Here is a 12,722-nt window from a genome sequence, read left to right on the forward strand (position 1 = left end):
GCGTGACAGAACTGATTAGCGGCTACTAACTCATAGCTAAACACATACTAAGAGTAACTATCACTTGGGTAAAGGGATCTGTTTTCGATTCAACAGCCGTAGTCGTAGACGAAGTCCAGCGCGGCACCTCGCAAACCGGTGTCTCTTTCTACCCACAAAAAACCAATCACCTGGTGACGTAAACATTTGTTTGAGACCAGATTAGCGCTTGCTATTCAACAGCGAGAACGCTTATGGTAATGGTAGTGTTGATGATGATGACGATGATGATGCTGATCATCATCATTAAGATGTAGTGACTCCGTATTGAGGCGGCAAAGCTGAAAAAAAAGAGACATAAAAAACACTTTTGTTTGTGAACGCGTATGCGCGAAGCCAGAAATAATAAGCTCCGCGAATCATCAGTGTTGAAAACAACCGCGTAGTAACAGCTCGGAAATTTTAAAGCTTCGGCAAAAGTGATCGCAAAAATCAACGAGGCCCGAAATTTTAGCCACAAAACTAAAGTGCAACTCAGTGCGACTAGTGTGTTCGAGTGAAACTTCGAGCGTAGAAATCGTGTGCGTTGTTACGGACGAAGAGAGCGTTGCGAATTTCCAGCTTAACTTTTTGGGATACACGTGCCATCAACTTTTTTTTTCTGCGTGTGTCAGAGATTCAACGACGAAGAAACTTAACTGCGTAACGGTAGGTGGAAGGAGAGATGGTAGGACTTAACAGTTCCGCTAGGATTCGTGGGGATAGGATGTAACGAGCGCTGATATCACATTAGCACTCCGTGAGAGTTGAAGGTGTGAGTGGGTAGGGTAGTAACAAAAAATATGTGCTAGTATAGTGTATTGATTGTTTACTGTTCTCGGTAATCAATTTGCCATTATAAAGTTCGTACCATACTCAAACAGTGAAGTGCTTGTAAACAGTATTCTAAGTCGTATTTCGATTTATAAATAGCATTATAAAACAGCCGTTACTAACATTAGAAAAACAATAACATCTAGGCAAGTGGTGTGGTTGTGGATATTGAAAAAACACTCTTAGGTGAATACATTCAATCTGTTGGCAGGCGCAGTGTTGATGGCTGAAGTTGTATTAGTTTCTAATGTTTGCTTTGGGTTTCCACACATAGCAAATCGAAATGTTCATGAATGTTTAATAGTGCACATGTTGCTTTAGTTCAATCTCTCCCTCTCTCATTCACACCCAATGTACTGGCAGGCGCAGCAACTCTACCTTTAACACTTAACGTATCTACTCAAAACGACCCGACACCACCACAAACATTCCACAGTTGGGTGATAAAATCGGGTGGCGTGTTTGGTAACGTAAGCGCAAAACCGGAGCGCCGCCACTGATAACAGCGCAAACCGGCTTTTAAAGACAACCTTCAGCTTTCCCTTCTCTCCCTTCCTGCAGGTAGACCGTAACCAATTCCTGCATATCCAGTACAAATAAAAAAATAATCGCGATCGATTAGAATTCGATGAAATGGCACTTGATTACGAGGATTTACCCCGGATGCAATCCCTAACGCCTGACCCAGAAACGAGTTCACTAAAGGACGACAACAGCCTGGACGGCAAGATTAGTGAAAACATAGTTAGCACTGATGTTAGCAAAACTGCAAACTGTGAGATCACGAACGAAAACCAATCGCCGTTGCTAAGCTACAATAAGTATGATATTAAGGTAAGTCTAACCGAATTTTGCACGCGCTGCCAGTGATAGGGGAACAGCAGGCAAGATGGGTCGTTGTTGATTTGTTTATGAAAATGTTGATTGATCAAAACTTAATGTTCTGGAGATAGAGTTTTATAATTTTATAATTTTTATATTGTAAGGAAAAAAAAATTTTAACCTCAACGTATGCGGTAACCATCTTGTGCGCGACTCTCCTGCACTTGGCGTAGAGACAAATAAAACACAAAAACCATAAAAACAAGTAAAAAAACCCAAAGCCGCCCAAAACTGGTTGGGGAAGTTTGGCTTGTTTTCCTCTTTTTCTTATCTGGCAGTATGTCAGTAGATACTAAAAACGGCTATCACGTATGTCGAGGAAATACCTATTCGAAATTATCGGTTTTAGTTGTCATTAAAAATTCATAACCTTAACGAGCGCATGACGTAAGGGTTAGAACGGTGGCCGATTCGGTATGGTTTGTACCTACGTACACCACGCAATTACAGTTTATCAGTATTAGAATTATCGTTTACCTGCAATTCACTGTTTGAGTGTATTCCACCGGTTGTAGAATCATGAAGAACATTTGTTTTCTAGGGATAGAACAGGTTTCCTGTAGTTATTAGATTTAATGAATTATTTCTGGATTTCTTACATCATTTTGCAGCTCTCTGGGTGTATTGAAATTGTTGTTCCAGTATGATGTGGCGGATGTTGAATTGAGTTTGAGTTGTCAAGTGCTCAAATGAACTGGTTGTCGATAAGGCGTTTCTCTGTGACATCGTTTTTAATTGTTGTCCGCTCGTATCCGGGTTCAAACCGAAAAAATGACACGCTTTTCGAAAAATAAAAATACTACTATACTTCCTCTAAACCGGTGTTAATTTTTTCACAAATACTCTTTGATGCTAATTATACGTTAAGATTTTTACACGTTCAACAGAAGATACAAGGATCAGGAAATATTTTCATGGTGTGGCAATGACTCGGCAAGTTTGAAAGTCGTTTCTGATGAGAAATCGTTCTGATAAGTTGAGGCCTATGCCAAGCCGCCAGTTTTTCGTGACCCGGAATTGAAATCTATGACAACTAACACAAAATTCCAGCAACAGCAGCTAATTTCATGGGAGTTCCATAGTTTAATAACTTAAGTTACAATGACTAGCCGTTTAACGCTTGTTGGTTTATATTCTGAAACTTTAAGTATCAAAACAGACCGCTAAACGTTAAGGTATACCTAACTTTCGAACGAGTTCGAGCTCTATTTTGTAATATAGAAGCGTTTTTCGTCGTCATTCTAAGTATAATCACGGTGTCTAGCGTTCGAAACCCCTAAGGAGCCCGGAGTTATCAGGAATTCAATTTTATCTTTTAAACGCCTGAAAAAGCTGAGGAATTTGGCTAGCAAATGAGACTTAGAGTTAATGGTACCACCTCTTTTCACGCCAGCCCAGGAAACAGGAAAAACGTGTCTGTATTAACTCGTTGCGCTTAACTGAATCGTATGCCGCCTAAAAGTCTATAAACAGAGTTTACTTCTCTGAACTTGTCAGGGATGTGACGTGAGGTGTACACTTGAACTCTCTACCAAAGGCTTTCTGCAGCGGCCTCAGTGTCCATGGAACAGGAACGGGGAGAGTATCTTATTTACAGAATTGTGTCGATAGCTGCTGCAATCGAGAGGGGGCCTTGGATAAATGAGTACGACCAATCAATTCGCTGGTAGTTTGTCTTTGGCCTACACCTTGAAGATGCGCCGATAGATTGCACGCAACAGTTGCTGACTGTTTGACAGCAGGAAAATCTGTTATTTGCAACCTCAAAAAATAGTTTTTTCTTCTGTTAGCTTTGCAGTGCTTTTTAACAATAAAATCTTGCGAGTAAATTTTCGATGAATGCCTGATTTTGTCTTTTAGTCTAAAAAGTTGAATTATATTTAGTACTAAAGCTATGTCCAATCAGAATCCAATAGGATTAACGTACAAATAAGATAAATACATAAAAAGTAGTTCACAGTACTTCAAGAAAAAAATATCAATATTCTGAGCTTAATTTGGGATCATTTTCTATTTTGGCGATTTCTGGCATTTAAAAGGCGTTTTCGGTGATTCTGAGCTCAATTCGGGATTACAGGTCGGACTGGACCTTCATGGACTTTAATAAAAGTTAGTACGCGATTTTTGAGGCATTCTTTCTTGTACAGCTTCGAGTTCATCGTCTTATTCGTCACGAACACTTTGGTCTTTGCTCCGCAGTTACATATCCCTTGACAGCTCATCAGTTTTTGACAAATTTGTCTATAAAAGCAAACTTAAACTTCGCAGAAAACATCTCCTCGTGCCGTCGCCATGTAGAGTTTTTGGCTAAGAAGCTCTCCGAAATCCATTTTGACGTAGGTTTCATCTTCGATGAGCAGGCATCCTCAGTACTTCGTCAAAACCTACTGGTACAGCTTCCGAGCTCAAGTTTTGGTGACGAAACTGCTTCAACGTTCTGTTTGGTTGCTTACTGGCTCGATAAGAACGATATCCTACTCGCAAACGAATTCCTCGAGCGGTGCTGTGGGCAGTATGGGTAGTAATTAGGTTGAAAATGCCAAAATTTATTCTTTATATTTATATTTATTCTTAAATAAATTTAAAATTGCCAGGAACGGCTATCATTGCAGATTCAGGCAGGCGAAAAACTATCTCGATTCGGGGTCAAATAACTAGAATGTTTTCTCCCATCAACTATGACTATGAACAAGTTATCAGGAAACAAGAAAAAAATGATAAAAAAATTTTAAGGTCAATTCAATAAAAAAATTCAATTCAATTTAAAATTAGGTTTTAATAGAGAAAATGAACTCAGAATTGGGAATTTAGCTAAAAAAAAAATTGCTAAATTTTAGTCTGATGAGAAATCATATAAAGAAACACTAGAAAAGATTCCAAATTAAATTTAAAAAAATCCACAATCATATTTAAAATTCAATTCAGAATTAGTGGAGAATGAATTTTTATATTTTATTTTCAAATAAGCACTTTGAATAAGGTCAAAATCCGTAACAAAACTTAAAAACAATTAATGAAATTTCACAAGGCTTGAAATGATAGAAAATGATTTCAAAGATTCGTCTTTCCCGAAGCTCAACAGCAGCCGAAACAACTTTGAATTTAATTCCAAATTTGTAAAAATATATATTAAAGGTTTGAAAAAATAAATGAAAATGAAAATGACAAAAAAGGGTTCCAAAGAACGGTTCAAAATAAATTAAAAACTTATGTGAAAATATTCTGAAACATGAAGCACATATTGATTCTAAATTACATTCTGATTTTAGCTGAGTGGAATAATGAAAATTTTAAGAAAATGACTTTTCCTGCACGTTACATGTTTCGAAAAGCCCCAAGTGTGCCTTTTCTACTAGACACAAGATAATACCAGATAATACCTCGTCTAGGATATACACAATAGGCCGAGTTACATTCCTCAGCCATGGACAGTCGAAAAAAAGGGTTAACTTCTTCGGCCAACATCTATTTGCTATAGATGTTGGCCGAAGAAGTTAATCCTTTTTCAAGTTTTGAAATGAAATAATGAAATTAAAAACAAGATTCTCTCACAAAATATTTTGTCAATAAATGAACGTGGTTGAACTTAATCGATTTCTAACCGGGAAAACCGGGAAAAAAACCGGAAATTTGAAATTGGAAATCTCCTGGCCACCCTGTTAAATGAATGCCATCGGCTAAATAAGTGAAAAGTGAATTACAATATACATAATTTTTGTTTAATTTATGGTGTTATTTATTTTCTTCTCATTATTCAGGACAATTCTGGAAGATTTCCGAACCTGTCGTTAATGACAAGAGACGTCTTGTATGTTTCTGTTCTGTCTTGTGTGTTTCGTGTTCGAAAACAAATTTTCTTCGGGACGGGTCCTCGTCATATCATGCAGAAACAGACTAAGTAGGAGAAGAATCCGGCAGCTACTTTTACTAAAATATTGGCTTAAATTGCAAAACTTAGTTTGTGTTGTATTGATTTAGTCAAATACTTTTCAACATGCATAAAAGTCTTTATGATATTTTTTTTACTAAAATAACGCTCTCGAAAAACTGACAACTTTTGTTCCCGGACTTCGGACCGGACTCCGGACCGGAACCGGAACGAAGCCAATCGGACCGGACCCAAATCGGACCGGAACGAGCTAGTTCCGATTTTTTACCGGACCGGACCGGACCGGACCGGACCGGAACGCGGACCCAACGTTTTCGTTCCGATGTCGAACACTACCTGAAACATTTGAGCACATCATACACGGTTGATTTGGCGATTTTCAACGTTTTTGCGATTTTTCTTGTGGACCACGTTGGATTATTAATGTGGGTGTGCAAAATTGTTTTCTCTCTTCTCGACTTCCATCTGGAATAACTTTTGACTAACTGCACCAAACACCGTGAAATTTATACACAGAAAGGGATCGCCTAGGTATACAAACCGCTGTAAAAGAAGTCTTGCAGTGGTCACTTTCGAGCTCGATACCTACAGCTTCATACGACTCTACTTGGCCCTGTCGAAAACCAACCTGGTGTTCGCCGACAGATTCCGGTATCGGTTTCAATCTGAAGAACAAGATACGGGAGAGCACTCTGTAAGCGGAGTTGAGCAACGTATTCAATGCCTCGCTAGTTGCAACAATCCAGTCGATGCCCCTTCTTGTAGATTGGCCATATGAGGTCTTTCAACCAGTCGTTCGGCATTTGGTCATCCACCCAGATATTCGCTACAGCCACTCGCTTTCCGCTTTTAGAATTCGGTCAGGATACCACCTTTCCCAGCGGCACTGCCGTTTTTCAGCTCACTAAATGCCTTTTTAGCCTCCTTCTGTGCTGGTGGCTCCACAATTTTTTCGTAGTTCATAATCGTCATCCTGTTCTTGTTTTGCTCATCTAGCTCCTCATCGTTCAAAGGCGCCTGACAGTGCTCCTTTCACCTGGCTGCAACTGTCGATTTATTCGTAAGCAGTTTGCTGCCCTCGTCATTATACAACACCGGCACAGAGAACTTTCTACTTTTGAATCTGTTAACTGTTCTTTAGAAGCTCCGCACGTTAGTAACTATCCACAAACTGGAACCGCCATCTCGGGCTTCAATATGGCTTTGAACACCGATTTTCAGTTTCTGGTTATAGTCCTGGTTCTGGGAAAGTCAATGTTTTAGTATTACACAGCTTAGCAGAAACCGGAAGTCGCGTTAGTCATCACTTTCCTATTCCTTGGCGTCATGCAAGTTCCGGAAGGGCCTACCAATATGGGGGAATATCCAAAGATTTTTCTAAATTTTAGCCGTAATTCAGAAAGCGACATTCTTCAATTGTATTAAAAAAATGTGTCACTAAGACTAAGTTATAAAGTAGGCAACGTATGTGATTTTTTCGAGAATGGTTTGGTTTTTCTGGAAATGACGTCTCTGAACATTCTCTTACATTTACTACATTACTCACCAGATACCGGAAGTCTTCAACTCGAATCAAAAAATTATATACCATCGATGTTTGGTTTTTGACGTCATCCCGATTCTCGTAGAATATCCTATTTTCGCAGATTTCCAGAAACAGGAAGTCGCCATCTTGAAAATATCGTCAAACACCAATTTCCGATTTCTGAGCGTCGGCCTGGTTTCGAAAATACCAATATTGAGGGCTTCATAAACGTTTTCAACAGTTTTACATAGTTTCAAGAAACCGGAATTCGGAAGAACCTGAAAAGAAAACCTAAAGAAAAAGCTCGTTTGCCAAGTTAGAAATCGGTTAAACCATTTAAGAGTTATGCTGGAACATACATACATGCAAATCTCATTAATTTGGTTCATTAAGCTAAACGCAGGCAATCTTGAGAATAATACACTAAAATTATATTTCAAAGGGTTTCGCAGAATTAAAAAAAAAATATTTACTTACTCTTAAAACAAACATCTTCTGTCGGTAACATTTTTAACAGTTAATCAAACTCGGTGATTTTCAGTGTCAAACTCAGCAGAATTTTTAGACAAGCATCCAACAAACCTTGAAGTCCCAGATGACATGGGCCGTGAGCGGCCTCAGCCGACCTGACAGACAGGTTAAAGCAAAGAAACAAAAACCTTGAAGTCTCCCTTACCTTACAGAATACTTCACTGAATTTCGGAATGATTAAATTCAAATGTGACAGACTCCTGATTTTCTGATTACAACATTCGTAAAATATTATTTAAATTATTTACAACGCAACTTCCGTATTAGAGATTATTTTAACCGTAAGGATTGAACGATAAACACGAGCTTTCCGAGGACCGAAATGCTGTCAGTTTCAAACCAGGCATGGCCTCCCTTTGCGTAGCGCGCACGGTGCTGCCCGTTTGGGCGTCGAAATATGTTTACCGCTGAATAGAGCGTTGAAAGGAGATAATCGAGCAAACTGATAACAGCGTTCATCACGCGATATTCGATTCAGCACGATTTTGTTATTCATTGCACGCTTGCGAATGCATTTGTTGTTGCTGTTTCAGCTGAGATCTATCGGCGAAAAGGTGTAGCGTCGCACGCCGTAGCGTAACCCACAAATTAGACGGCCCAAGATATACCTAAGTGTTTCAAACAAATGTACGAATGTTTTCAAATGAGATAAAAATATACGGACTTCAATTAAATGCTCTTTCGGTTACGAAATTTTACGCATCTAATTTTACCACTATTGAATACTGTACTAAACAATTTCCTGTGGTGAAACGTCACGTGCAAACTTTTTTATCAACTCCTAGTTTCGTTTTGTATAGAAACATCGCTCCCCGTTTTAGTTGTTGACACCCCTATTGAATGCCTTTATTCGTTCCGCGGATTGAGAATAGTATAATTATGATGCCCGCACGCGTGTGTGTTTGTCGCTACTGCCAGCTTTCGTGCTTCTTTTGTGCTGTTGCTGCAAGTTGAGGTCGAAAAAGTGACGTCTTCCATACAACCGTGCTGGCGGTTGTGGTCGTGTGTGCGTTAAATTTTGTCGGCGATTACGGCCGTCACCACTACCACCGCAAAAAAGATGACTATTCATTGCGTTGTGCATGGTCGACTGACGGCTGAACGAACGGAAAGGACGGATGGAAATCGCGATTTGCGACCGCTGCGTTACGTCTCGATACCGCAGTATTGCACGGGAGGAATAAAGGAGAGTTTTTTCTCGAAAGACAGCAACGACGTGAAACATTTCGGTATTTATCCGCGTGCGATCACCAAAGAACCGTTCCGAATCTCGAAGCGAGTGGTGCGTTTTGGTCCGCAGATTGATTGAACAGGTCGACAAACTCGGTGTGCTGTGTTAAGTAGAGAAGGAGGAAAAAAAAGTTTGCCAAGCACGCCAACATCTGGTTTTTCACCGGAATCGCTAATCGTGAGATTTTCTGTGCGAAAACCCGTGGGCCACGGCTGGCCGCGAGGCTGAGGCTGAGCCCTCGATCAAGGCCTTCTTCGTCGAAATTGTGTGCGGTGTTTCGATTGTGCAAAGAAAGTAGTGATAGGTGCTGAAGCGTTTAGTTTGGCAGCCGAAAAGTAGTGAGAGAGTGACCGAAATAAAACTAGCCTCTTCAATGTTAAGTGGTGAAATTCGGCGAAGACAAAAGTCCAATAAGAATTGAGCTTGAGTGATAGTTTGATAACACAGGTGGAAAGTTTTCCCCGCTTGTGATGAAACGGTTTAAATAATTGATTCCGCCGATCGATAAACTTATTTATATTTCTGTGCAATTGAGACCACGTTCTGGTGATTCTTCTGCAACACACATTAGACAGTAATTACCTGCCTGGCACCATAACAGGAGTTGTAACCCACGTGTGAGGAAAGCGGTGCGGTAAAAGCAACAGCAAACACACAGCCTATCTATCTCCAGCAAGCAGCAGTAGAGGGCCTCGAATCCTCTCGAGTTGACCATAAATGTACTGCTGCTGTCGCTACGGGTCTGGTTCGGCACGAGAGTCGTGAGGGCCTTGATGATGATGAAACCACCGGAGAACGGTGGTGCCAATAAGACTCATGTGCAAATACGGTAAAAAAAATTGAGGACAGAATAGCAAAACAGTATGAACATACTGTTTATGTCTAGTGGATTGCGATTGCAGAAATTTTGTAAAATCAAAACATCGCAGTGGTCAGCAATTAACCCAGTATAAGTGCCCTGTTGTGAACTATGGAAGTAATTATTATCAGGAACTGTGGCTTCTAGAGCCTATAACCTAGATTTGACGAAAGCAACTCACTCACACCTGCTTGGGCTGTGTGCTGTGTAATCATGAATAAGACTGATTCATACCCATAAACTGTGTAGCCCACGAAGCAGTTTTCGTATTTTATTTCCACACACCTCACTTGTTTACTGAGTCATTGATCTCAGCGTCTGTGCTAAGAGCGCCCGCGTCTGTAAAAATTGCGTTGTTTTGCGGAAAGCTACATCATAACATTTTGCGTTTGATTTGATTCGGTTTGGTGTAAGACAAAGGCGAAGAAAACAATGATTTCCCACAAGAAGAATTACGTCGAACAGCTACTGCATCTGGCGTTGACACTGAGCCTACTGCGTGTGGATCCGGAAAACTACCTGGATCTGCAATGGGAAACGCGCCTGGCCGGAACGGGTGTGGGGGGCTGGCAGCTGGAACTACGAGCCGCTCCTCTAACCGATCAAACTTACGTCAATCGAAAAGCTTTGCCATCGATTATTGAAGATTTGGCTCGTTTCGACACGCAGTACAATGTTCCTTTTAGACATTTTGATCTGCAGGCCTATCTGCTCAACATCCAAAATTCAAATTCCACTAATCAAACGTCGTCTACGCGTGCTCCGTCACCAATACCGGAGCAAGCAGATTCATCCGCCAGTTCGGCAGTAACGGCTGATCCGCTTCTACTGCCTACTTTCGAATCATTTGACACCGAGGACATTTTTCTCAATTCCGATCCTTTTGCCTACGACAGTAGTTCGATTCTGGAGCAGAACATGGCCGATTTGAACGACTTTGGCGAAGCACCGATCAATAGCTACGCGCTGGATCAGATCCCGTTGAAGAACGAACCTCCGGCAATGTTCGAAGATTTGCTCCGTTTGCCCTTCGAAAATGTTCATGACCATCTGCAACTGTCGACCCTCGAGGCGGAGGAAGCTGGGGGTAGTTCGCACGAGTGTTGTCAGTCGTGTGATGCTCGCAAAAAGGGAATTCCGTCTGTCAAGGTGAAACAGGAACCGCTCGGTGAAGATCAAGCTGTTGCTTGTGGCGCCCCCAGCACGGTGCAGGTCAAGCAGGAACCTTCGGATGATTCGCAGACTGAGACGATTAAAAGGGAACCGGTCGAAGACGATGAAGGGAGGGAACAGGAAGATATAAAGATTCCTGTGACGGCGGAGCTGACGCAGGAGGTGAGTTTTTTTACCGTAGGACTACGTCTTTGTTTTCTACACTGGGGTACATTCTGTAGAAGTGGAAATGAAGCATCAGATGTTATGTTAAATTCAAACGGTGATAGCTAACCAAGAAAAAACGTTCTTTTTTCAACACTATTTGTCGTTATTTAATTAGTCACTTTTTCAATATTTATATACAATTCAAATTTTAATTACCAAATTGTGAAATTTGGTTATACAATACTATTCTTCATAATCTGGAAAAATATTTTAATTTTTCAGTTTTGCCCACAACAAATTTTACTAACTATAAATCATCGAAACGGCGTCGAAGATTTGTTATTCCACTCTCAAACTGACCGTGCGTGTAGATTTTTGCGTAGGCAGCCGTGGGAAAGTTTTTGCGGCGTCCTTTTCACTGTTGTTGTGTAGGTCACAGCTGACTTGTCAGGGTTTTCCTCTGTTTACAACCGACAATTTTCGTATCGACCGCTGACAGGCAATTCATTTCTGCTCTTTGCGTCGATCAGGCAAACGAGGCGACAATGTTCTTGGCACAAGGTCACGATCAATTTCCCGTTCGTGTTTTTTCGAACCTAAGTTGTGTACAATTAAACCAAAAATTTTTATTACTCACAATCAGCTTCACCCAGTATGGTTTATATAGGGTGTGGTGATGTTAGTATAGTTGTACTGGTGCCTTGCATCGCTTCTCAATATCATGTACGAAATTGCTATGATTTTATTTACGCTACCGTTGCTAGGAAGGGGTGCTACGTCATTCCAATGTTTTGATTTCGTTTTCTTGTAGTGTTATAGTGCAATTTAATGGCATCAATTTTGTAATTCAGTAATCCATCTGTCAAAACTATTGTATTAAAATATTTTAAAAGTGCAGTCTTCGTTAATGGTACTACTGATTATCAGGATGAAAAAATACGTGTTTGAGCTGCCTGACGGACCCAGCTTTCAAAGAAAGTGGATGCAGTTATGAGCTGGTGAAACAGGTACGTGCTCACACAATATAAAGCAATACCGTCACGTTACAGAGCCCTAATTTTACTGTTTATTCTATTCTAGTGCAACTACCTGAAAAACCTAAAGTAAAAGATCAACTGAATCACGGGGACAATCCAGCATAAGTTGTACATGGAATTCAAATTAACAGAATCGGACTCGGACCGACGTTTTCTGCCATCACCAGTAATATGACCGGTGGTTTGTTGCAAAGTTCCTGCGTTTACCGAACCGATAAGACCAATTTTGAAATTCTGTGGCAAAAAATTCACGTGACAGCAGCTTCTAAGACACGAATCAGTAACATAATGCTGCACAACGCCATATCATCGACACGCAAAAGATTATTCAGGAAATCAAAATATATACATCAAAATTCAGAAAAAAACAACCTGAAAATACCAATATGAAATACAAAAACTGAAACCTGAAAATATGATATTAAAAATTATAAAAAGACATTTTTGATTATTATTTAAGACATTACTCACATCCGAAAAAAATGCAATACATTAACTAAAGAATATATCTGATTTTATTCAATTTTGATTTAGCATTCAATTTATTCAAAGTAGTACAAAGTAGTTAGTATTATTTTTATTTTTATATCAATTGC

At 40.1% G+C, this 12,722-nt stretch overlaps 1 protein-coding gene across 5 annotated transcripts in view; it reads left to right on the top strand.

Annotated features, from left to right (window-relative positions):
- Positions 1-204: 204 nt before the first annotated feature.
- Positions 205-12,722, top strand: part of LOC129719074 (segmentation protein cap'n'collar) — a 130,937-nt gene continuing 118,419 nt past the window's right edge. For 2 of the 5 annotated variants that reach the window (XM_055670460.1, XM_055670459.1), the window contains exon 1: positions 8,742-11,104. In XM_055670460.1, coding sequence (XP_055526435.1) covers positions 10,202-11,104 — 903 coding nt within the window. In that variant the 5' untranslated portion in view covers positions 8,742-10,201. Of the gene's footprint in view, positions 688-1,413; positions 1,687-8,741; positions 11,105-12,722 lie in introns of those variants that run through there. The other 3 variants (XM_055670461.1, XM_055670462.1, XM_055670464.1) reach the window with 3 other exon arrangements.

The sequence above is a fragment of the Wyeomyia smithii genome, chromosome 1 (genome assembly GCF_029784165.1).
Source record: "Wyeomyia smithii strain HCP4-BCI-WySm-NY-G18 chromosome 1, ASM2978416v1, whole genome shotgun sequence".
NCBI classification, from domain to species: Eukaryota; Metazoa; Arthropoda; class Insecta; order Diptera; family Culicidae; genus Wyeomyia; species Wyeomyia smithii.